At 47.7% G+C, this 26,218-nt stretch overlaps 2 protein-coding genes across 6 annotated transcripts; both read left to right on the forward strand.

Moving 5' to 3' along the window:
• The first annotated feature begins 459 nt into the window (after positions 1–459).
• Positions 460–13,957, forward strand: TBC1D25 (TBC1 domain family member 25). Of its 2 annotated transcripts, XM_032329666.1 has the most exons (6): positions 460–747; positions 2,330–2,439; positions 3,374–3,528; positions 11,610–11,737; positions 11,872–12,060; positions 12,342–13,957. In XM_032329666.1, exons 1-6 carry the CDS (start codon positions 628–630, stop codon positions 13,698–13,700), a joined length of 2,061 nt encoding a protein of 686 aa, XP_032185557.1. In that variant the 5' UTR covers positions 460–627; the 3' UTR covers positions 13,701–13,957. The 2 variants fall into 2 exon arrangements, with proteins under 2 accessions (XP_032185557.1, XP_032185558.1); XM_032329667.1 differs by lacking the exons at positions 460–747; positions 3,374–3,528 and having other exon boundaries at positions 2,351–2,439.
• A 6,004-nt stretch (positions 13,958–19,961) lies between these two features.
• Positions 19,962–23,312, forward strand: RBM3 (RNA binding motif protein 3). 4 transcript variants are annotated; one of them, XM_032329675.1, is made up of 7 exons: positions 19,962–20,088; positions 20,682–20,801; positions 21,043–21,149; positions 21,791–21,896; positions 21,993–22,086; positions 22,558–22,643; positions 22,960–23,312. In XM_032329675.1, exons 2-6 carry the CDS (start codon positions 20,699–20,701, stop codon positions 22,616–22,618), a joined length of 471 nt encoding a protein of 156 aa, XP_032185566.1. In that variant the 5' UTR covers positions 19,962–20,088; positions 20,682–20,698; the 3' UTR covers positions 22,619–22,643; positions 22,960–23,312. The 4 variants fall into 4 exon arrangements, with proteins under 4 accessions (XP_032185566.1, XP_032185569.1, XP_032185568.1 ...); XM_032329678.1 differs by having other exon boundaries at positions 22,561–22,643; XM_032329677.1 differs by lacking the exon at positions 19,962–20,088 and adding an exon at positions 20,095–20,552.
• Positions 23,313–26,218: the final 2,906 nt, after the last annotated feature.

Genomic DNA, 26,218 nt, shown 5'->3' on the forward strand with positions numbered 1-26,218 from the left:
AAAGAGGCCAATGTAGGGCTCGATCCCAGAACCCTGAGATCATGACCTGAGCCGAAGGCAGAGGCTTAACCCACCCAGGCGCCCCATGTAAACTATTTTTAAAAGATTCTGGAAAAGGGATTATTTTTCCATTCAGCAGACTCATTTGAAGCAAGGGCCACAGGTTTTTGAAATAGATGACATCATCTTTAAAGGCGAGGCAGGAGGCAACTCCAGGCGGGAGGTGGGGCCTGACGTCATTGCACGGCAGATTCTTTCCCTGCCCACTTCTCTCGCCCGAGTAGATCGTCACTGTAACACGTAGGTGAATCTGGAATTAAGCTGCCCAGACAACCAAACCGCTGGCGAAGAGAGGCGGGACCTCAGTATGTGCCTGCGCACTGTTGGAAGTGAGGCACAATGCGCGGCTTCTGGGGGCGGGACCCCTGGCAACAGCATTTTAAGCGCATGCGCAGAGGCCATCTCCACCCTGTGCCTGGTGGGAGGGGCAGCGGGGGGGCAGGGTCTCACAGCGCCCTCTGCGCCTGCGCCGGGCCACAAGGTGGGGCCGCGGGCGCCCCAACTGTGGAGTGCGCACAGAGGTGGGGGGCAACGGTCAACCGTCGCCCCGAGGTGGGTGGCGGCGGGATGGCGTCGGCCTCTGGAGCCTCGGATTTGGTCGGCTCTGGAGCGCCCCCACCTGGCGGGGGAGCCCAAGCGGCGGCGGCTGAGGAGGAGGAGCGAGAGGTGGTACGGGTCCGAGTCAAGGTGAGGCTGACAGTTGGTCGGCCGGCCCTCCTGGGGTGCACAGGGGAGGGGAAGGCGGTGATTCTCTCAGGCCGGAGGGCGGGACCCGAGATTTGGGGTGTTAACCTGAGGGGCGAGGCTTGAGGGCAGAGTGATAGTGGTGGGGACAGGGGTGGGGGAGTGGGGGCTGGACCTAGAAATGCTGGGCAGGCCCTGAGGGCTTAGGGACTGAAAATGGAGGGGTAATGGCCTGAGGAATGGATAGGTGGAGATCATGGGTAGAGAGGAGGGGCCATAGGGCTGGAGGAGGGGCCTTAAATAGTTGAGGGGGGGCTGTTGGTGTCTGAAAAGGAGGTGCTGAAGTCAATTAACATGTAGAGACGTGTACCTATGTGCACATTTACAATCTCACCCGGGATGAGCTGACGTGCTTATCGGGAAGACAGCTAAATCAATGAGATGCTTTGGACTCTGGTGAATGTCGTAAGGAGATAACGAAAAAGCTTTTGAACTAGGGAATTCCTTTAGCCAGGGTTGTAGCAGGAAGTCCCTAGAAAGGTATTGAAGGGGCAGAGACCCAGGTAAAAAAGATACACCTACTCCGTATGTGTATCCGAGGAAGAGTGGAAGCAGAGAGAAGAGCAAGGGCAAAGGCTGGGAGGTGGGGATGAGCCTGGCATGTTCCCTTAGGTTCCCATATTGCTGGAGCAAGAGAGCAAGGGCAGGAGTGGGTAGGGGGTAAAACAATGAGGTAAAAGAGAAGCAGATTGGGAAGGGCCTCTGGCACGTGTTCTAAGAAAGCTGTTGCCATTGCTCTAGCAAGTGGTGATGGTGGCTCAGACTAGGGTGGTGGCACTGGTGTTGGTGAGAAAGTAGATTCTGGAAAGAAGTAAACAGGTCACCTCGGGGTAATACAGGAAGCTCTAAGGTAGAGGTTTGGGAATTCAGAAAAGAGATCATACCTGAGCTCTGGGTGAGCCAGTTGGAAGAAAGTGGGAAGGACTTTCCAGACGGGGGATCAGCACAAGCAAAGTCCCAGAGCCAGGATGTGTTCAAAGTAACTTCCAGCAGTTTGGTAGCACCAGAGTGTAAAGTTCAAAAAAGCTGACTGAAGAGAGGCTGGCCAGCGTCCTATATGCCCACCTTTTGGGGACCCTGGGGTTACCTCTGAAGATATTTAAGCAGGGAAGTATCATAAGTAGATGTGCTAAATTGATGCAGCATTGAGTATTGATTTAATGGGAGCCAGACTGGACTTGGTGATCTGACAACCATTGGAACAAAGAAGAAGAATTGGGTGCTTGGACCATTGCAATAGCCTCCTTCTCACTGGACTGCTGTTTTCTCCCTTACCCCCCACAGCCTGTTCTCTTAAGAGCAGCTGGAAGGATCCTGTTAAATCCTAAGTCAGATCACATCCCTCCTCTGCACAGAACCCTCCAAGTCTTACCCCTCACTCAGAGCAAAAACCAATGACCCAGAACTCCTGATTCCATGTGCCCCTGCCCACAACTTGTCTGACCTTGCCTTCTATCCGTCACTCTGCCTGCTTCAGTGTGGTGATGTGGCCCCTGATGGCCCACTCTGTGTCTTATCTCCCCAGAAGTGTGAGAGCTTTTTGTCACCTGAGTTCCGCTCTTTCGCCGTCGACCCCCAGATCACCTCGCTTGATGTATTACAGCACATCCTCATCCGAGCCTTTGATTTGAATGGGTGAGTTATGGGATGCTGGGGGACCGACCATGGGGCCACTCACTTCAACAGTGGTTGTTTGGCTTTTTTGTTGTTGTTTGTTTGTTTCATTATTACAGATAATCCCACAGTGAACTGCCACATTTGCATATCCTAGAGTATTTGGGGAAATCTAGTCATAGGCTAAATTCCTAGCAGTGGTATTGCTGCACTAAAGGGTGTGTGCTTCTTAAAATTTCAACAGCTATTTCTAAAATGCTCTTCAGCTAGGTTTTTGCCAATTTATAATCTCCCCAGCAGCATATAAAATGCCTCTTTCCCTAAGAAACACTGGTTACTAGAAAACATTGGAAAATTTGCTGACCTGATAGATAAAAAGTGGTGTCTCTTGGGGACAGGTGTGATGGTTATTTTGTTGTGGTTGTTATTTTGGAGGAATACAAGCACATGGTAACAAATTCAGAGAGTATAAAAGTGATGTCTACTTGGGATGTTTCCATGGTTACAATAGTTCAACAACATTCTTCATCACAAAGTTGTTCAAGTATATCTGAAGAACAAATTCTTAGTTGTTGACTTTTTTGGGTAAACATTTTTTGCTGTGAAAAATAACAAACACACAGCTTGCTTTATTTTTTTATGCAGTAAGAAAGCTGTTTTCTTCCCTCTTCTATCCCTCAACTACTCTGTCACCCTCCCTAGAGGGGGCCAACATTTTAAGCTTTCAATGTGCCCTCTAGATACCAGCGGGTGTGTATCTGTTTCTGTGTTTGTGTAACCAAGCAGAGGTACACTGTCTGACCTCAGACAGCCCAAAATCCTTGCCACTGTACCCAACACATAGTAGAGAGTTGTTCCACATCATCTCTGCCTTCGCTGGCTTTTCGTGGAAACTGTCCCTGGGGCCTCCATGGCACTGGGAGCACTTGAGAGCTGCCACACTTCCTCTGTCCAGGAAGAAGAACTTTGGCATCAGCTACCTGGGCCGGGATCGGCTGGGGCAGGAAACTTACCTCTCACTCCTGTCTGACTGGGACCTCAGCACAGCCTTCGCCACTGCCTCCAAACCTTACTTGCAGCTACGGGTAGACATTCGGCCCACCGAGGACAGTGAGTACCTGGCAGAGCCCTGGGGGCCCTGCTCTGGGACCCACCCTTTCCCCCATAGGATCACTCCACCCCTTGCAGTACACTCCCTCACAGTAGGCTTGAGAGGAAAAAGGTGTCTGAGGTCCATATCCTGGCTTGGCCACTGGGCCCCAATTTCTTCACCTGTAAAGTAGAAATAATAGTATCTTGGGGCCATGATGAGGATTAAACAGGGAAATTCATGTAAAATCCCTGGAATGATACATGGCTGCATAATGAATGCTCAAAAAATATTAGCTCTAGGGGCACCTGGGTGTCTCAGTCGGTTGAGCATCCAACTCTTGGTTTCAGCTCAGGTCATAATTTCAGGGTTGTGAGATCGAGCCCCATGTAGGGCTCTGTGCTCCCTGCAGAATCTGCTTGAGATTCTCTGTCTGTCTCTGTTTCTCTCCCTGCCCCTCTCCCTTTACCTCTCCCCCCCACTCTCTCTAAAATAAAAATATTAGGGGCTCCTGGGTGGCTCAGTGGGTTAAAGCCTCTGCCTTCAGCTCAGGTCATGGTCCCAGGGTCCTGGGGTCGAGCCCTGCATTGGGCTCTCTGCTCGACAGGGAGCCTGCTTCCTCCTCTCTCTCTGCCTGCCTCTCTGCCTGCTTATGATCTCTCTCTGTCAAATAAATAAATAAAACCTTTAAAATAAATAAATAAATAAATATATTAAAACAGTATTAGCTCTAACAATTTATCGTATTAGATTTACTGTTATATAATCTAGTAATATAGGGTATAATTATATATGCAGCATAACAATAGAAATGTAGTATTGTATGTTTCCGTTATAATAACACATAACTATACAATGCTGATTATAATAATGATGGTTGTATTCATTCATTCATCCATCCTGCGTTCATAATCATTTGTTTGCACTCATGCTCACTCATTCATTGTTCCCTTGATTCTCAGCCACTTCCTCTCTTCTCATGTTTGTTCCCTGACTCTTACCTGTGTTGGTCCCTGGGATCACACAGATAAATTAAGACATGGGCCCAAAAATTTGATTACAAACCATATATTAGATGATAATATTGTCAGTGTTAAATGTCCTGGGTATGGTAATGATATCACAGTTATTGAAGGAAGATCCCCTTGTTCTCAGGAAAAACACAGTTGAGTATTAAGGGGTAAAGTGTCATGATGTCTGCAAATAATTCAGCAAAAAGTAGTATGTATTTGGGCACCTGGGTGGCTTGGTCAGTTAAGTGGCCAGCTCTTGATTTCAGCTCAGGTCATGATCTCAGGGTCCTGTGGTCAAGCCTCACGTCAGGCTTTACAATCTGTGGGGAGTCTGCTCAAGCATTCTCTCTCCCTCTGCTCCTCTGTCTGTTCGCGCTTTCTCTCTCTCTCTCTCTCTCTCTCTCAAATAAGTAAATAAATCTTTTTAAAAAATAATATGTATCTATACGAAGAGAGCAAGATGAAGCAAGTGTGGCGAAAAATGTGAATAGTTAGGCAAGCTAGTTGAAGGATGTATGGGTATTCAATGAAATCATCTTTTTAACTTTATTGTAGATTTGAAATTTATTTATTCATTCAACAGAGAGAGAAAGAGCATAAGCAGGGAGAGTAGCAGGCAGAGGGAGAGAGAGAAACAGGCTCCTCACTGAGGAGAGACCCCAATATGGGGCTCCATCCCAGCACCCTGGGATCATGACCAGAGCTGAAGGCAGATGTTTAGCCAACTGAGCCACCCAGGCACCCTTGACGTTTTTTTAAAGTAAAATTTTGGGGGCTCCTGCATGGCTCAGTTAAGCCTCTGCCTTTGGCTCAGGTTATGATCTTGTGGTTCCTAAGATCAAGCCCTGCCTTGGGCTCTGCACTCAGCGAGGAGTCTGCTTCTCCCTCTTCCTCTGCCCCTCGCCCTGTTCATGCTTGCTCTCTCTCTCCCTCTCTCTCTCTCAAACAAAAAAAATCTTGGGGCATCTGGGTGGCTCAGTCAGTTGAGCATCCAGCTTTTGGTTTCAGCTCTGGTGATGGTCTCATGGGTCATGGGATAGAGCCCAACATCCATCTCCATACTCAGTGGGGAGAGTGCTGGGAGGTTCTCTCCCTCTGTCCCTCCCTCCACTGTCTCTGTCTCTCTTTCTCTAAAATGAATAAATAAATCTCTTAAAAATAATAAGATCTTGGGGAGCCTGGGTGGCTCAGTGGGTTAAAGCCCCTGCCTTCAGCTTAGGCCATGATCTCGGGGTCCTGGGATTGAGCCCCACATCAGGCTTTCTGCTTGGCGGGGAGCTTGCTCTCTCTCCACCTGCCTCTCTGCCTACTTATGATCTCTGTCTGCCAAGTAAATAAAATCTTTAACAAAAATAATAAAATCTTTAAAAATAAGTAATAAAATAAAATAAAAAGTTGTGGAGTGAAAGACATGATGCCCTGTCTCAGGAAATTCACACACCCATTTGGGATGACTGAGGTTTTTTATGGATGTCCTAGTAACATATAAATAGCTAACATGTGTTGAACACTTAGAACCATTCTACACACATGATATTTATTCATTTGATTGTCAAAACAACCTTACAGGGTAGGCATGACAGTCATTCCTATGTTATAGTTGAGGAAACCAAGGCTCAGAGAGGGGAACAGGACTTGTGCATGTCACACAGACAGTAAGTGCAAGAGCAGGATTTGAACCCAGGTGGTGGCCAAACTAGCTCCAGATTCCTTGCTTTTAACCATTTGATTCTGTGAAATCGTGGGCTTGTTAAGATTGGCAGCCTTGAGAAAAAGAGCAAGAGGTGGAGAGAGGGACAGAAAAACTGGAGTCAGGGAGAAAGATAGTGACAGAAATGGGGAGAGGGACAAAAGGCAAAGACAGAGCAGGTAGCCAGAGACAGGAACTTCTGCCAGATTAGCCCTGGGTGCTTAGCTCAATCACTTAACTAGTTCCTGAAGCTTTGGTTTCCTCATCTGCAAAATAGACACAGAAGCACTGTTTCAGTAAAGAAATCAAACCTGCGGGGCGCCTGGGTGGCTCAGTGGGTTAAAGCCTCTGCTTTTGCTCAGGTCGTGATCCCAGGGTCCTGGGATCGAGCCCAGCGTCAGGCTCTCTGTTCAGCAGGGAGCCTGCTTTCCTTCCTCTCTCTTGGCCTGCCTCTCTGCCTACTTGTGATCTCTGTCTGTCAAATAAATTTAAAAAAAAGAAATCAAATCTGCACAGCTAATAAACATGAAGAAAACCCCAGCTGCATAAGAACTGAGAGGACTGCAGGGACGCCTGGGTGGCTCAGTTGGTTTAGCCTCTGCCTTTGGCTCAGGTCATGATTTCAGGGTCCTGAGATCAAGGCCTGAGTCTGTCTCCTTGCTCAGGGGGGAGTCTGCTTCAAACAAATGAATAAAATCTTTTTTTTTTAATTAAATAAGTAAAAAGAACTGAGAGAGATGCAAATAAAGCAGAGAGACGGACCCTTCTCAATTTGGCAAAAAGACATTTAAACATTTTTTTGTTTAGAGAATCAACTTTTCAGTTATTGATGAGTCCGCTCTTTTCCTACTGTTGTCTCCTTTACCACATTCCTGCATTTGGTAAACAGACCTGTTTCTGCATTCCTGGTCTTCTTACAGTTGATCTCTTTGTTATTTTTTTCTAAGATCTTATTTATTTGACAGTAACACTGTGAGAAAGGGAGCACAAGCAGGGGCAGTGGGAGTGGGAGAAGCAGGCTTCCCACTGAGCAGGGGACCATCGATACAGGGCTTGATACCAGGACTCTGGGATCATGAACTGAGCCAAAGGCAGACGCTTAACAGACTGAGCCATCCAGGTTCCCCACACTGTGCCTAATCTTGATCCCCTACCCTTTTGCCTTGCAGGAACCACTTTGATTAGCTTGATGTGTAATTTTGCAGCTCCTTTACTTATTCATACACATACACACATATTTATCCACATATAAACATAAGTATATTCCTGTTTGTACACATATACAATGGTATGTGTTTGACACGAATGGTCTCAAACTGTATGTTTATAAGTATCCAATAGATGGGGCTCTTATTAGAAATATTATTAATGACGTTCTTGTGACCATGTTCATGACTGTGAAAGCAACAAGCATGTTGTGACAACTTGGAAGGCCAGACCGTCTTTCCGGTAAGAAGTCTGTTTCTGCCACCTCTACAAAGGGAAGATTAGCGAGCCTAAGGCCTTCCACCAATTTGTGCAGTTGTGATATGAATCCTCTTTCTGTCATATGGACTGCAAATATTTTTTCCCAGGTTATCTTTTGTTTTATGGCTTTGCTTACAGTGTCTTTTTTTGTCCTACTGAAAACTAAAATTTGTATGCAGTCTTATACATAATACCTATCTCTTCCTTTATGTTTTCTGAGTATCTCCCCTTATTTTGGAACATCTTCCCCATCCCCAAGCTTATAGAAATATTCTATGTTTTCTTCTAAGGTGCTTGTTATTTTCTTTTTTTTTACATTTAAATCTCTACTCTGTGAACATTATAAGAAGTACACCTGGTTCTTTAAAAAAAAATGCCAGATAGGGGCGCCTGGGTGGCTCAGTGGGTTAAGCCGCTGCCTTCGGCTCAGGTCATGATCTCAGGGTCCTGGGATCGAGTCCCACATCGGGCTCTCTGCTCAGCAGAGAGCCTGCTTCCCTCTCTCTCTCTCTCTCTGCCTGCCTCTCCATCTACTTGTGATCTCTCTCTGTCAAATAAATAAATAAAATCTTTAAAAAAAAAGCCAGATAAACTGTCAGTTATGCCAGCATCATTTATTAAAGAACCACCATGTTTACACTGATTTGAAATGACACTTTTATCATATACTGAGTTCCCATGTGTACTTGGCATTTATTTCTGGGCTGTTTACTGCATTCCACCAGTTGGCTCTATTTGTCTATTGCTGTGCTAACACCATATTTTTATCACAGTGGTTGTGTGGTTAATTTTAATAAGGCAAGCATTGCCATCCTCCCACTATTCTTTTTCTTGGCTCTTCTTTTTCTTAACTGTTCTTAAATGTGAATTCTTCCATATGATCCTTAAAATAATTTTTATCCAGTTCCGGAAAAACCCCATTAGATTTCTGATTGGCATTGCACAGAATTTATATATTAATTTAGGGTTTGGGAAGTTTGACAGTTTTATCAGAAAATGTAGTACACACAGCATCTATTACGTAATAGCACAAGCAGGGCCTGGGACAGCACCCCATAATGAAACATTTGGATGCTTCTCCAGGGAAATGTGTACTCATTCACACTTAGTAGGTTATATAAAGACTATGTATAGTCTTATGGCAGTTCAGATCAGGCACTGCCACTGGATGTTTGTGCTTGTAGAAATCCTTTGCCATTCTATTCATGGGTTCTTTCTTTTTTTAATCAATGTAGAATGTCTTTCTTTTCCTGTAATACTTCTGGCCTTGAGCAGTGCTCTTCCTGACATTCACATGGCTGTGCTCGCTTTCTGTTTGTTGGTGTTTGCCAGGAATACCTTTAGGTTTCTTCAACTTTCAGCCTTTCTTTGTCACTTAGTTTTAGGTATGTCTCTCACAAAAACCCTATACCAGGATTTATGTTTCCTTAAGCAATTGACAGTGAAATCTTTCTCCTTGCAGTCTCTCCCCCCTCCCAGGCCCTTGAAATGGAAGCTTTGAAACACTTTTAATTCATATTTTTCACTCTGATCCCTAACCTTTAACTTCAGCATTTTGGTTAGATAATTTCTTTTTATTTGTAGATAGATAGATAGATAGATGGAAATTTTTTTATTTTTATTTTTTTTAAAGATTTTATTTATTTATTTGACAGACAGAGATGACAAGTAGGCAGAGAGGCAGGCAGAGAGAGAGAGAGAGAGAGAGAGGAGTTAGCAGGCTCCCCACAGAGCAGAGAGCCCCATTCAGGGCTCGATCCCAGGACCCTGGGATCATGACCTGAACCGAAGGCAGAGACTTTAACCCACTGAGCCACCCAGGCGCCCCGATAGATGGAAATTTCTTTTTAAATTCCAGGCTATCATATTTTCTTTATAGTACATCACTTATGTTTCAGGAATCCCACATATCATGGTACCTTTGTCATTTCATGTTTAATTATACATATTAAAAACTTGGGGACTGTTGCCATTTACCCTCCCTTTCGCCTTCCCCCACTTGGAGCCCTGGTAGTCATTCGGTAGTCATTTGCTTAGAGAACTTCTTGTTCTCCAATAAAGTGCATGGCCATGTCGGCTGTACTGCAGTGACCAAAAATGTCTTTTCTTCGCCCTGATAGATGCGTACTATCTTGGCTGGGTGGGGGCCCTCGCATGTCAAGGCTTTCTTCCCAATGCTCCATGGGCGTGGCAAGCCACTGTCTTCTTGCTTCCAGAATTGAGGAACCAAACTACTTGCATCTTAAGTCTCCAGGACTTGTCCTCCAGGTCTCTCTACATTGTCACTCAAATCATCAAGCTCTAGCTCTGTACTTTGAACGGGTTCTTCTCAGACCATTAGTTTGACCGTCTTCCTTTTGCCTGTTAAGTGTTTTCATACTTTGTTTCCCAAGTACTACTCTGGCAGCTGTTGGGAGAGTGGAGAGAAGCAAAGAGGCAGTTTCAGGTGAGAGATGTGGTGACTGAGATAGGTGACAAGGCAGAGAGGAGAGGAGAGGTGGAATTGAAATACGTTATGCATATGGGATCCCCAGGGCTTAGTGAGTTTGGCCCTGGGATTTGAGAGAGTGGGAGGTAGCAAGGATGTCTCACAGGTTTCTGGCTCAAGCAAATGAACAGATAGAGGATCAGAGGAGGAGTCGCATACAGAGTGAACCTTGAGCTCTCCTTCTGGACTCCAGAGGTGCTCAGTGCTCTATGAGATACCCAAGGGGAGGCAGTGACATTCAGATATGGCCTAGGGTTTACTCCTCCCTCACTGCTATGGGAGAAGGTACGGTGGATCCCATGGACAGACTGCTTAGGGACAGCATTGGCCTGCAGTGACAATGGCTTAAACAAGTCCAGGTTGATTTGTTTCATACAGTAGAGTTTGAAATCCACTGGGCATTGCTGTTGTCAGTTTGGCAGCTCTGGGGCCCCAGGGCTGACATCTCTTAAGTCTCTCGAACTTTTCTTCATGTGGCCACTGCCACTTCAACCATACATCACAGGTGGGGTGGGACAGGTGGGACAACCTTTTTTGTTACCAGGAAATGAGAATGATGATGGTAATCTGTACCAGTTGTGGGATGGAGACTAGCGTGAATATAAGACTAAGAGTTTGGGCTCTTGAGCTTTGGGCCTGGGCTTCAAATTTAGTTCTTTCACTTACTAGCTTTGATGCTGAAGGCAACTATCTCATATTGACTCTATTGACTGTGCCTATTTCCTTATGGAAAGAATGGTGTTAATAATAGTGCCTAACTGGGGGCGCCTGGCTGGCTCAGTCAGTGGAGCATGTGACTCTTGATATTGGGGTTGTGAGTTTATGCCCCGTGTTGGGTGTGACAGTTACTCAGAGATAAGAATCTTTAAAATAATAATAATAGTAAGAGTAATAATAGTACTGGGTGCCTGGGTGGCTCAGTTGGTTAAGTATCTGCCTTCAGCTCAGGTCATGATCTCAGGGTCTTGGAGTCAAGCCCCGCATCAGTCTCCCTGCGCAGAGGGGAGTCTGCTTCTCCCTCTCCTTCAGTCCCTCCCCGCCCCATTCATGCTTGCAACTCTCTCAAATAAATAAAATATTTTTAAAAAATAATAGTGCCCAACTTAGGGGAAGGATGTTAATATTAAATTGCAAGGGGCTCAGAACACTTCCTGGCATAAAGTGAATCCCTTGTCACAGTGCTTGGCACGTAGTAAGTGCTCAGTAACTATTACTTTATCCCACTAAAATACTGCTTAGAGTCTGCTGAGCTGTTTTGTGGGACAGTTACCAAAAGAGAATTATTCACGGTTTTATATTTTACCTGATTTAGATGACATGAGAAGAGAGGGCGGGAATCATTCACTGCTCCGTGAGTGTCCTAGCTTTGTTAGGAGAGGCACCCAGCCCTGAGGTGTGGCCCTCTTGCACCCATTCTGGTATCCTGTCATTCTGTGTGCCTAGGCCCTCTGCTGGAAGACTGGGACATAATCAGCCCCAAGGATGTCATTGGCTCCGATGTGCTCCTGGCTGAGAAAAGGTCATCACTGACGACAGCTGCCCTGCCCTTCACGCAGTCCATCCTCTCTCAGGTGGTTTCAGGGACCCCTGTGGCCAGCTGCAGGGGGAGGGAAGGCCCAGGTGGTACCCCTGGTTCTGAGCATGCTGGCTGGCACCTGCCCATAGCCTGCCCAGCTGACTGGTGGCCTTTCTCCCTCCTTCACAGGTGGGCCGCACCTTGTCTAAGGTCCAGCAGGTGCTAAGCTGGTCATATGGGGAAGACGTCAAGCCCTTCAAGCCTCCCCTGAGCGATGCCGAGTTTCACACCTACCTGAACCACGAGGGCCAGCTCTCGCGCCCTGAGGAGCTGCGCCTGCGGATCTATCATGGCGGTGTTGAGCCCTCCCTGCGAAAGGTGAGCCGCCTCGGTCACTCATCAGATCTGTCACTCCCACAGTTGTGACTAACTCACGAGACACACACAGCAGACCTTGCTGTCACGGGGTGGTATGGAGTGGAGCTGTTCCAGGGCAGCCAGCCCTCCCTCGGGAGGGCCTGGGAGGCAGAGGTGGGAAGGCCGACTCTTCAAGGGAAGACAAAGGCCCCAAGGCCCCAAGGCAGCAGGGTTGGGGCCTCCACCAGGAGGTAGTGGCTCATTTGTCGAGCCTCAGCCTTCTCCCTGTTGTCCCTGGCCAGGTGGTGTGGCGGTACCTGCTGAACGTGTACCCAGATGGGCTGACGGGCCGTGAGCGGATGGACTACATGAAACGCAAGAGTCGCGAGTATGAGCAGCTCAAGAGCGAGTGGGCACAGCGAGCGAGCCCCGAGGACTTGGAATTCATCCGCAGCACAGTCCTCAAGGATGTGCTGCGGACAGACCGGGCCCACCCCTACTATGCGGGGCCTGAGGACGGCCCACACCTGCGGGCGCTGCACGACCTACTCACCACCTACGCTGTCACGCACCCGCAGGTGTCCTACTGCCAGGGCATGAGCGACCTCGCCTCGCCCATCCTCGCCGTCATGGACCACGAAGGCCATGCCTTCGTCTGCTTTTGTGGCATCATGAAGCGCCTGGCTGCAAACTTTCATCCCGATGGCCGCGCCATGGCCACCAAGTTTGCCCACCTCAAGCTGCTACTGCGACATGCTGACCCTGACTTCTACCAGTACCTACAAGAAGCCGGGGCCGACGACCTGTTCTTCTGTTACCGCTGGTTGCTGCTTGAACTCAAGCGCGAGTTCGCCTTTGATGATGCCCTCCGCATGCTTGAGGTCACCTGGAGTTCGCTGCCCCCCGATCCTCCTGAACATGAGGTAGAGCTTGTCGGACCCCCCAGCCAGGTGGCAGACACTGGCTTCAGTGGCCACAGGGGGCGGCCCGTGCGACAGAGGCACATGCTGAGGCCTGCCGGGGGAGGAGGCGGTGCTTTCGACGATGCTGTTGACCATTTGGTCACAACCAGCCAGGGGCCTGGTGGCGGGGGGCGTCTCCTGAGACAAGCCAGTCTGGATGACCTCCAGCAACTCAGGGATAACACGGGCTCCAGGAGGGACCCTCTGGTCCAGCTGCCCCACCCAGCTGCCCTCATCAGCTCCAAGTCCCTCTCTGAGCCCTTGTTGAACTCCTCAGACCCACTCTCCTCCTCTTCCCGCCCTGATTCCCCTTCCTCCTCATCTCCGCCATCCACCCAAGAGGCCTCTCCCGCCGGTGATGTGGCTGCAGGATCCCCCTTGATGCCAGAGTTGGGCTCCCCACAAGAACCTGGGAAATCCCTGCCACCCCCACCCCCACTGGGCTTGCCCCCGCCCCAGGAATTTGGCCGAGGGAACCCATTTATGCTCTTCCTCTGCCTTGCCATCCTGCTGGAGCATCGTGACCACATCATGCGCAACGGGCTAGATTACAACGAGCTGGCCATGCACTTTGACCGCCTTGTGCGGAAACACCACCTGGGGCGTGTTCTGCGCCGGGCCAAGGCTCTCTTTGCTGATTACCTACAGTCAGAGGTGTGGGACTCCGAGGAGGGGGCCGAGGCCACAGCCCCATCTTGATCAGGCTCCTTCCAGGCCACCATAAGTCCCACCACCAGATCTCTGTTCTTTACCATGGGGGCCTATACATGAGACCCCCAGCTCCCTGCCTGCCAGCCCTAGACCTGTTGGAGGGCAGGGCCCCTTCTCCCCAGGTCTGAGAGTGTGGGGCTGTGTCTTGGCACTGCCCCATGGAGGCCACAGCCTCCTTTCTCAGTTTATGTTGTATTGTTTTTAACAACTGTACTTTGCACACACAAAGGTCACTGTGGTCTGTGTATTTCTCTACCCTCTCTCTGGTTTATATTATAGATGGGGTCCCCAGGGGCTCCTGACCTGATGGAGTGGAAACACCTCATTTGGTGGAGGGTGGCCCCTGCTTCCCCAGTGGCAGGAGAGTGGGTGCCAAGAACTGGTTCTAGGTGAGCCCAGGTTGAAGACTGCTTGGGGGAGGCCCAAGGCTGTTTTGTGGTATATCTGCCTGCCGGTAAGGGTCTGAATTATGGCTATAAACGTACATTTTCAGGACAGGCCCCCAAATGAGGCATGAGAGAGGGAGTTTGTGACTCCAAAAGGGCAAGTCTCATTACACAGACAGGCTACTTAGTGATGTTGGGCCACCACTTCTGCTGTTCTGCATGTCACCATTTTTAGGATCCAGACCCTCCCCTGTGAGTCTTATGCAGTAATGCTGGCAGTCCTGGGCAGGGTCTGAGGCATTTCTTATCACTTGCTTCGGGACCAGCTCGAGGGACAGCGGTCTTGCCATGCCTAGGGCTCTAAGTCCTAGATTGGGTTTGTAGCTCTTGAGGGCCTTTTTTTTTTTAAGATTTTTAAAATTTATTTAACAGAGAGAGACACAGCAAGAGAGGGAACACAAGCAGGGGCAGAGGGAGAGGGAGAAACATGCTTCCCACTGAGCAGGGAGCCCGATGTGGGGCTCAATCCTAGGACCCTGGGATCATGACCTGAGCTGAAGGTAGACGCCCAATGACCCAGGTGCCTAGGAACCCCATGAGGGCCTGTCTTAACCGTGTTAGCAACAGAAACCATTCCTTAGCCTTCTCTATCCCATTTATGTTGGCACACAAATCAAGCACTGATAAAACTCAGGGGCTAAAAGAAGTCACCTACTTATGGGGAAGGTAATGATCAAAAGAAGACCCCCTTCCCCACTTACTGTCTCAGAAGGTGGATTCTTTCGTGGACCAGGTGCTGTCCTCCACATGGACACAGCAGATGATGGGTAGGTAACTGGGCTCGTTCAGGTTATGGTCTGGCTATGCCAGATTCTGGCCAGAAGTCATTGCTGCACTAGGCACAGAGATGAGAGGCACTGGAACTCCTCTCATCTGTCTCCCCAAGAATATCATATGGAGCTAGAGAGAACCCTTAAAATGCTCCCATCATGCCCTAGTATTGGAGGGGAAGCTGACCATTCCTCTGATGAGGGCTTGCTTCACTGGAAGAGCTGGACAAGACCATCCTGTGTCCAGGGTACTCCAAGACTATGGGTCTAACAAGTACGGATAAGGTGCTCAGACACACACATGCCATCTAAGAGCCAGCCAAGGTATGAGGGTATCTAGTCCTTTGAGGACCTGAAATGTCCCCTTTGTCTAGCAGCAGCTGACACCCTCTGGGTGCATTCTGTGACTGAGCTCAGGTATTTGAGGGGCCAGACAAGTCAATTCTGTGTATGGCAGCTTAGGACCTCTGAGGGTCAGAGGAGTCATTTCTGTGAACAATACAGTGGAGGGCAGAAACCTCTCTCCCTGACAATACTTGGGGCTTCTAGTTCCTGCTATGGTGGCAAACAGCACAAGCTGCCGACCCCCTTGCCCAAAAGCAACCCTGGAGAAAGTACAGAGGGAAATGTGAGTTCCAGAAACTGCAACACAGCTATGGAGATCTGTGGGAAAACTGAAGGCTAGCTCTAAGTGGCCTCTGTTTTGAGTGGCGCTGGCTGAAGGCAGCAAATAGGCTAGGTTTCAGGTTTGGCTCTTAATCTCTCCCCTATGTTGTGTTGGGAAGGTCCTTGTCTGCCCCTTACTGTAGACATTATCCCAACCACTTATAGTCGTCTGGGGCAGGGGACTACGATGAGGACTACAAGAACTGTGTTGAGGGAAGGAAATGAGCAGCTGGAGGCAATCATTCCTCCACCTTTCCCCCTCCAGACACCAGGGATGGTGGTGACACCTCTGGAGACAGCCTCCTCGTGGGGTTTAAAGATGAAACCCCTATCAGAGGAACTGCCAAGTAGCTCTATTTCTGTGGCACCTGGGGCTGCCCACCCTTAGGCTCATCTCCCCCACACGTCTCTTTACACTTTGAACTCCAGGGGACTGAGCAGAGTCCAATCTGGCCTTCAGTCTTCCCTTGAGACCTTGTACATGCCACAACAGCTGCTCCTGTCTGGGGAACTTGAGCTCACCCCCAAAATGACTAGACACCGGGGCAGCATCACTACCTCCAGAGAAAATTAAACCGGATATATTAGTTATCTACTGCTCTAGAACAAATGACCCCCAAACTTAGCAGCTTAAAACAGCAAACATACATTTTCTCAGCCTCTGGAGTGTCGGGAGGAAACTGGGAGCCACTCTGCTGGGTGATTTTATCTCAGTCTCATCTGAAGTTTCAGGCAAGTTGTCGGGACTGAAGACATGACCCCTCGGCTGAAGGACCCACTTGCAACATGGCCCACTCGGGAGGCTGCTGGGAGGAGGCTTCCATTTTTCACCACCTGAGCCTCTCCGTGGAACTCTTCACAACACACGGTCCCAACAGGCAGGCAGGAGACCATGAGCAAGACAGAACTGTAGTGTCTATTAGAACTTAACCTCAGAAATGACATACCATCACTTCTGCTATATTTTCTTGGTCACACCAACCAACCCTGGGACAACACGGGAGGGAATTACACAGGATGTGAATACCAACAGGCAGGGATCATTGGGAGCCATCCTGGAGGCTGGCTAGTGTACTGGGTATGCCGTATGATTATAATATAATATAACAATATAATATGTAATATAATATCAGAAGAAGTATTGGGCCAGACATGAGTAATTTTAAGTAAATACAATAAGTAGATAAAAGTAAACTATAAAACCAGAACAAGTGATATAAAAGAGACCTAAAGAAAATAGTAGGTGTGAGTAGGATAGGAAAAAAAGGAACAGAAAAGTACTGTAAATAGAGAATACGAAATGGGATGTCGGAAGTTTTACTATAATAACAATCGCAAAAATATTTAGAACACAGAGACCCTCACTGTATTTAAAAAAAAAAAAAAAAAAGGTCCCCAAAAAGAAAAACAGTCCAACAACACCCACACAAAGATTGGGAAATGTTGAAAATGAAAAGATGAAGAGAGGATATAGCACATTAATAAGAGCCCAAAGAAAGCTGAGATAGCCATCCCAATAATTAACAACAAAATTTAAGATCACAAAAGACAAAGGACATACACTCATTGAGAGAAAGATATGTCTACCATAAACATACACACCTAAGGAGTACTGAACAATCATTTTTTTGGAAGATTTTATCTATTTATTAGCACAGTGGTGGGGGGCAGAGGGAGAGGGAGAAGTAGGAAGCAGACTCCCTGCTGAGCACAGAGCCTGACACAGGCTTGATCCCAGGACCCCAGGATCATGACCTGAGCCAAAGGCAGACACTTAACCAACTAAGACACCCAGGCACCTGTGAACAATACATTTTTAAGGTTGGTATTTTATATATACACATATTTATTTATACATCATATTATATATATATATATATAACTTAGGTATTAATATATATAAACACATTCCTATATATAATGTATGGCTTTTATATATTCACATATATGTAAGAACACATTCCTGTATAACCCACACTTAACAAATGGAGACGACTACTTTTTTTAAAAGATTTTATATTTATGTGACAGAGAAAGAGATCACAAGTAGGCAGAGAGGCAGGCAGAGAGAGAGGGGGAAGCAGGCTCCCCTCTGAGCAGAGAGACCGATACGGGGCTCAATCCCAGGACCCTGAGATCATTACCTGAGCCGAAGGCAGGGGCTTAACCCACTGAGCCACCCAGGCGCCCTGGAGAAGACTACTTTTATGCTTACACTTAGTTACAAAAATAGACCATGTTAGGGCACTAACACCTTGATGAATTCAAAAGTATCAATATTAAACATTATCACTGACCATAGTACAATAAAATTAGCAACAGCAAAAAGAAAAAAAAAATGAACCCATCTTTGAAACATTACTAAATAATCCTTAGATGAAAGAAGAAATCATAAAGGAACTTTAGAAATGTTTACAACTAGGGGCACCTGGTAGGTCATGATCTCAGGGTCCTGGGATCGAGCCTTGCGTCCAGTTCTGAGCACTTTGTCTGCTTGAGACTCTCTCCCTCTCCCTCTGCCCCTCCCTCCTGCTCTCACTCTCTCTCTCTCTCTCTCTAAAATAAAATGAATAGGGGTGACTGGATGGCTCAGTCTGTTGAACATCTGCCTTCAGCTCAGGTCATGACCTTGGGGTCCTCCAAGCCCCGCACTGGGCTCCCTGCTTGGTGGGGAGTCTGCTTCTCCCTCTCCCCCAATCTGTGCACACACTCTCTTTCTTGCTCTCACTCTCTCTCTCTCTCTCTCTCTCAAATCTAAATAAATAAATAAATACAATATTTTTATTGTGGGGTCAAGAGTTCAAGCTCCATGTTGGGCATAGAGTTTACTTAAAAATATAAATAAATAGAGACACCTGGGTGGTTCAGTCCCTTAAGCATCTGACTCCTGATTTCATGACTCAGGTCCTGATCTCAGGGTCCAGGGACTGAGCCCCAGATTAGGCTCCATACTCGGTGGGGATTCTCCTTGGGATTCTCTCTCTCCCTCTTCCTCTGCCCTTCCTCACCCCACTCTCCCCTCACCTCATGCTCTCTCTCTCTCAAATAAGAATCTTAAAAAATAAAATGTTAAAAAATTTACAACTAAATAATATAAAAACACTACATGCAAATTTTGTAGATCACAGCAAAATCATTTAAAACAAGAAACCTGTAGCTTTAAATACATTTATCAGGAAAGAAAGGTTGAAAAAGATACACTTTAAAACCAATAAAATGGTTAACTGTGGAAGGAAGAGAACAAAAGTTGGGTGTAGGATTAAAAGAGGATAAATAAAATGAGGGGCTTTTTGTGTAACAACAATGAAGATGTGTCATGAACCATAGAATATGACCAGAGCTCACTTTGAGAGTCAAACGGGTACTTCTTTTTGCATGGGGCCTCAGATTCCCTGAGAGCTACCTAAGACTATTATGTATATGCACAATGTGAAATCTATTCGTGTCCATCCTGAGCATAGGAGGCCTGGATATGGCAAAAGCCAGACAAGTTCATTTTGTGGATGCATACAATTGTGCACTCCGAAAGTTAACAAATCTAGTCTTTATTTGGAGGGCTGACCCTTAGAAGGACTTGGAAATGTAGAGTTTGTGAGAGCAGAGTAACCCAGTCTTCCTTGAGGGGGAGCTCAGAAACTCTGAAAGCTGGACAGGTCCACTGTGTACTGTGAAAGTCTTCGCGGATCAAGGGCTCAGGGACCCTGCATGATAACAAAAATTGTTCTGTGGATTGGAATTTACTCCCTTTTAAGACTGGGGCATGCTGTTTTGTAGAAAGCATCTCGGGCAGTCTACCGGCAGGGAAATCAAGAGACTGACTTCGGGAGGCAGTCTGATAAGGAGTAGGGCTTAAGTCAGAAATGAGAAGGAATGACGCCAGGAAAAAGGATCCCATGACAGGCGGCTAGATGTTAGGCAGAGAAAACGTGGGGATCGGCATCACACAATGAGAAAACAGAGGATCTGACGTTAAGGACTGTGAAGGGTGAGGACGACAGGTAAATTAGGGGATAAAAGATCCGATCCTTGAGGAATATGAGAGAACTGGGGAGTGAAGGAGGTTACAGTAATTACGTCTTGGGGACCTACAGGAAGACGACTGAGATAGAGAGGAAGACGCGAGAACCAATGGACGATATGACGTCAAGGATGGCCAGGGTGACGTCAGGGTCAGAAAAGGGTATCAGAGCGAAAAGGAGCCTGCGCACCACTGGGCCCGCGAATGGATACGGATCCCACAGTGCACCAAACGCACAAGGCTCGCCTCCCTTTCCGGAAGCATGCTGAGCTTATTGGTCCGTCTGCTCTGCCATCCCTTCCTCCCACCCCCTTGCTGGCTTCAGCCAATGAGCATGGACGCCGGTGCGCGCGGGGGACGTTTTGTGACGTGCATGCTACGTGCGCTTTATCAAGCGTCTTCCTGCGCGGCAATCTTCCCAGTCTCTCAGCTCCTGCACGGTAGCTGTTCTTCCAGTTCTTTTGCATAATTTGGAGGTAAGCAACGCGTATCTTGTGGGCCGGCTGCTCCTGGCCTCACTGATGTGCGACGCGCCAGCCAGGAGCTAGGTGCGCGAGTGGGGAGAGCAGCGGCTTCTGACACGTAGGCTTGGGCTTCTCCCGAGTGGGTAGGTCCGTGCTGAGAGATGAAACTTTAATTTTGGTGGGAGGCTGGCTCCTTATATCCGAGTGCGAGGAATGCTGGGAGGGACTGGCGACGTCTGTGGCGGGAGGGACCGCGCGACAGCAGAGATTTGCGGGTGCCCTTCCCCCCCCACCACGTGACCGCCGCCATCTTGTTCTGCCGGCGCGGAGGGAAGGCAGGGGTGATCAGGCCCTGCGCAGTGGCACAAAATGACGGGCGTGGTGGTGGTGATTTGAGCATGCGCGAAGGCCGCCCCCAAATGGCTGCTTCCCTGATGCGGCACTGCCGATTCCCGGCTTTTCCGCTGTTCTTTTAGGTCTGCGTTCGGGTGTCTTTTTGTTTTCGTCTTCCTCTTTCTTTATCCATTCGTGGTCCTGCCTTTTTCATTTTTTTCTCTCTTTCATCTCTACGGTTTCTCCCACCCTTTTTCGTACTCCCTTTGCAGTACTCAAATTGACGGCCATGTCTTCTGAAGAAGGGAAGCTTTTCGTGGGAGGACTCAACTTCAACACCGACGAGCAGGCTCTTGAAGACCACTTCAGCAGCTTCGGTCCTATTTCGGAGGGTGAGATGTATGATGAGTTGGGTGTTTGAAAGTCTGGAGTCCTTGAGTTTCAAGAAATGGAAGAAGAAAAATCAGGACCCTAGACTTTAACATACTCCTTTTTTTTGGTTCTTAGTTCTAAGGTAATCTTGCAAGAACCTCCTAATTTTCAGTTGAGGAGTGGTGGGAGGGGTCTATTCTCTACGGGACACCCTTTGCGGCTTGTGTTTCTTCCTACCCACATTTTTCTCTTTTTCCCCAGTGGTTGTTGTCAAGGACCGGGAGACTCAGCGATCCCGGGGTTTTGGTTTCATCACCTTCACCAATCCGGAGCATGCCTCAGATGCCATGAGAGCCATGAATGGAGAGGTGAGGTCTCCTACCTGCATAGGGGCCCTGCCCCCATCTGCCACTTGCACCATTCTTTCTGTTTTTCCCTCTGTGTCTGCTAGGGGCATCGCGGCCACCAAACCCCGCAGTGCCCACTCACAGGAGCGTGACTGCCTTCTGTTCTAGGGGGTGGAGGGCAGCGGCAGACAGAGCCGGGCTGCCTGGGAGGCGACGACTGGTCCTGCATGAGGCCGAGAAGCCACCTGTGGATGGTTGACCTGCCCTGGGCTTAGGTAGTAGAGTCTGCAGACCTGCGGGCCTGGCCCGGAGAGGACCTCGTGAGTCTTCTGGGATGGACTCTGAAGTCTCAAACCAAGAGAGGTGTCTGTCTAGCCCTAATAGTGGGGCAGCTTGTAGGAGTGGGGAGGAGAACTCAGCCTGAGTTCAGTCAAGATGTAAGTAGTAGCAGGGGGAACACGGTGGATTCAGGTCATTTTGTGGGATTCTATAGCTCCTGATAAAGCCATTCTGGTGAAAGGAGCTTATTCTGGAACATGGCACCCAGAACCTGGTGCCCAGCAGGAGTTTCTGGACAAAAGCCCACCTGCCCTACCCATTCTTCCTTCACCACTGCCCTGTTTGACCACCAACCCATCCTCCTTGTGTCTCCCCACGCGTAGTCTCTGGATGGTCGCCAGATCCGTGTGGATCACGCGGGCAAGTCGGCCAGGGGAACTAGAGGGGGTGCCTTTGGGGCCCATGGGCGTGGTCGCAGCTACTCTAGAGGTAAGTGCAGTGGTAAGTGTGGATATGGGGGAGAGTGGCTTATTAGTGACTTATGTCTAGACAGCTGCTTTTCAACTTTTTCTTAATCTACTCTAGGTGGTGGGGACCAGGGCTATGGGAGTGGCAGATATGACAGTCGACCTGGAGGATATGGGTATGGATATGGAAGGACCAGAGACTATGGTGGCAGGTGGGTAGCCAAGGGATTGGGGTGCTCTGGTGGTGCTGCTTTCTTCTTAAAGAGCTCAGCTGCCTGGTAGTTCATACATACTTGATTTTGGTGTTAACTAGTGTCAGTAAAAACTGACACTAGTTAACACCAAAATCAGTAAAAACTGATTTTGTCAGTAAAAACTGACGCTAGTTATTGTAATGAGGTTTTAAGTGTGATACTGTGTTTTGAGGTGTGCATGATGTACTAGTAAGTTGTAAGATCATGAAATTGTAATATGGTAGGTGGTAATAACATGTTTATCATGTTTTGTTGTATGTGTTGTGTGTAATATCCGTGATTTCTATCAAATAGTATATGTTTGGTATATGTTTACATGTTACAGTGTAATAATAACAGAACGTGACAGGTTATGTAAATATGTGTGGTTTTTAATACCAGGGTTTCTAGGGTATGTTCTTGCTAACTGCCATGTATGTTTTCTCCCAGAAGCCAGGGTGGTTATGACCGCTACTCTGGAGGAAATTACAGAGACAATTACGACAACTGAGATGAGGCATGTGCACCTGATGTAGGTGAGGCTTATGTGTTGCCACTGAGCGGACCTCTGTCCACCAGCCCTGTCATGTTCCACTCGGGCATTCCTCCTGCCTGTACTTAGTTCACCTGGCCCACCTGACACCACTCCTAGGCCTCCTTTGCTCTCAGGTGCCTGTCAGCTAGTCTGCTGTTGGGAGGGGATGTCTAAAAACCCGTCTACCCTGTAATCTCTTGCCTGGGTATGGAGGAGATGAAGCGGCATTGCTCAGCAATCCTTACCAACCCTGGGAGGTGAGCATGTGTACCTCTGCCTTCCCAACATTACAATTCTCCCCTTCTTACTGTTCTCAGATACACAAGGAATAAAACTTCTGGTCCAGGATCATCCTTCCAAATGGCTGTATTTATAAAGATTTTTGGAGCTGCACTGACACATCTGTTTTAGTACATCAACTTCTATTTTTGAACTGAGCTCCCAAGGTAGCTTGTCACAAAGAACTTTTAGAAAGCTCCATGTGTTTTTAAAATTTTTTTCTCTTTTAAATAATAATCCTGGGACTTTTGTAGAGTCTGGGTATTTTTTTCTTCTACCAATTTCTCAGTTTGGGCTCTCAGGATTACTGATTATGGCAAAAAAAAAATGTTCAGACTGCCTTTTAAAAAAAATAACGTGCATTTATCATGATAAGGAAGCATTTCCAAATGCAAATATAAGAAATCAGCACAATTAGAGGTGGGTTTTTTTTTATTCAAGGTCCCCACCCTTGAGAATACAGAAGTTTCTTAAAATATTTGTGAGTGTCCTTTTTTTTTAGTACTGGAAGAAAAAATACTCTGTTGTGTCTCACTAGCATTTTAGGATGTTCTTCACAGAGCTGATTAAAAAGTTTAAAAATAAAAAACTGATACGTGTTTTTTTTTCCCCCTTGCTGACCTGTTTTCAGACTAAAAATGAAAGATCAAGAAGGGATGTTTTTAGGAAAGAGTTTAGTTGGGGGGTAGGCAGCAATTGCCATAAGAGTAGACCTCTCCAGCTCAAAGTTTGGTTGCGTTTGAGTATACATGAAGTGTGGGGCTGCTGGGGGTTACAGAGGAAATATTCGGCTGGAATTGGGTTTCTTGAGATAGCCTTTTGGTCCCATTGATTTTGTCACCATTATTTTGATCATTGTCGGTTTGGGAATCAGACTGCTTAGGTTTGAGTCTCCCTAGCTTCTTGGAGCATCAGTGGGTACCCTCCTCACAGGATTGTTCTGAGAATTGAACATCTGGTGGGAGTTAGATCCGGTTGTAAACAGCATTTTCAGTTTCTTCTGACTCTGAAATGTTGGGAAGTGGAGGAAGTGTACTAAAATCTCCTTTGAGGAACGTGGAAGAATCCCGACTTGAAAACAAGGTTCTAAGAGCTCAGACTCTGGATTCAGATCCAGGATTGAAACAAAGCCTCTGCTGCTCTCCAGCTATTTGATCTCAGGTAGGACACTTAATCTGTGTGCCTCAGCCTCATGGGCATTTCACATTTCTTCTTGAGGGTTAAGTACACTGAGTAGGCAGGTACAGCCTTTGAGAACAATTACCAAACTTCCTATAGGGATTCAGTCTGGTGGTGTGAGGGTCTTTGGTGGTAAGGTGGCAATAGTTGGGCCTGCTTTTGCACCTGTAGTTGGTCTTAGTTTCTCAGTCCTCCTGCTACTCACTTTGGTCCTGGTTCTCTTTGCTGCACTGGGGTCCTGTTGGCTTTATCCCTCCTTTTGGAATTTAATGGTGGTGTCCATGGCTTCTACCTGATGATGCAAGTCACATACCACCAGATAGCCAGTTCTGGGACATCTTTAACTGCCTTATTCCATCATTCGTAGGGCATGTGTTAATAAACTCCGTGTGTTCCCTCAAAAGTCCTATATTGAAACCCCAATATGATCTTGTAAGGAGGTGAGGTTCTTAGGGAGCAGGGGTGATGAAGATAGGTAGCTAGGTCATGAATGGTAGTACCCTGAGTCACAGGAGAGCTTCCCCCTTCTGTTCTCAGCCATGTGAGGATACAAGAAGCTAGTAGTCTGGGAAAGCACTCCGCAGAGTTCATCCGTGCTGGTACTGTGCTAGACTTTAGCCTCCAGAACTAAAAAATTGATGAGCCACCCAGTTTTGGTGTTTTTTTGTTTTGCTTTGTTTTTTTTTAAAAGATTTTATTTATTTGACAGAGATCACAAGTAGACAGAAGAGGGGAAGCAGTCTCCCTGCTGAGCAGAGAGCCCAACGTGGGGCTCGACCCCAGGACCCCGGGATCATCACCGAGCCGAAGGCAGAGGCTCTAACCCACTGAGCCACCCAGGCGCCCCGATTTTTTAAAGATTTTATTTGTCAGAGCAAGCACAAGCAGGGGAGTGGAAGGCAGAGGGAGAAGCAGGCTCCCTCCGAGCAGGGAGCCCCGTGCAGGGTTCAGTCCCAGGACCTCAGGGTCATGACCTGAGCCAAAGGGATATGCTTTAACCGATTGAGCCACCCAGGAGTCTGAACTGACTGAAATGACAGGTTACTGTATTGGAAGAGTCCCATATTGGAAGCCTCCCTCCTGGCCCCAGCTAGTTGGGACAGGCTCCAAGGACCCTTCTACCTAAGCAGTCATGAATCTGCATTGTTTGGCAGGTGGGTGGAGACTAGGGAACTTTCATACCTCCCGACTGACCCACCTGAGCCAGGAAAAGGGGCATTGTGGCTACCGCCACTGGTTAGGTATTGACCTAACCAAGACCCAGTACTTGGTCTGAGGAGGTGTTCTGTGCAGGGCCTTTGGGGAGCAAAGGCAGTGGGAGCTCGCAGGAGGAGCACCATTACCATCATGTAAGTGTGCCATGGTGGAGGGCACCTCTCTCTGCTGTTGGGAAGGGAAACGTTCTCACCCTTGGTGTGGCTTGAGATTGCATAGTCAGCTGCAAGAGTTCCTGCAACAAAGTGATCCCCTACATCAGTAAAGACTACAGCTTCCTGCACCTGCTTTGCTATCCTGATGCCTGATGTTAGAAAGACCTTGTAGAGGTGCCTGGCTGGCTCAGTTGGTAGAGCACGTGATCCTTGATGTTCGGGGTTGTGAGTTCAAGCCCCACATTGGGCTGTAATAGAGCTTACTTAACTAGAAGATCGCTTATAATCCAGCCCAGGAAGGCCCAGTCTCTGGCTGATAATTTGCTCTAAAGAAAAAGGCTTAGAGAACTCTTGGTTTTTCTCACTGCAATTGCTAATAAAATTTCCAGATATGAGATTTGGAGCCCCCTTAAGATGTTCATTAGTCCCTGCTTCAGTTTTACCAGAATTTCCCTAGTGTGTGTGCTTGTCAAGAACCCATGGAGACCAGAAACTCCAATGCAGAGGGTCCTTGAGAACCTCTGTCCCAGGGCATGTGAAGACCAGATCCCTGGTCTGCAGATACTTCTATTTTCAAGCCCTGGATCTTGCCTACACCAAAAACATTGACCCAAACGTTTCTTCTAGACACCCAACCTCGCCCATTTCAAGAATAAATCCAAGGCCCTAACCCTTCCCACCCCATGTGGCCTGAAAACCCTGAAGTCCTGTTTCACAGCTTTCTCTGCCTCAGGTTCAATGTGTATAA

The sequence above is a fragment of the Mustela erminea genome, chromosome X (genome assembly GCF_009829155.1).
Source record: "Mustela erminea isolate mMusErm1 chromosome X, mMusErm1.Pri, whole genome shotgun sequence".
In the NCBI taxonomy this organism is placed as follows: domain Eukaryota; kingdom Metazoa; phylum Chordata; class Mammalia; order Carnivora; family Mustelidae; genus Mustela; species Mustela erminea.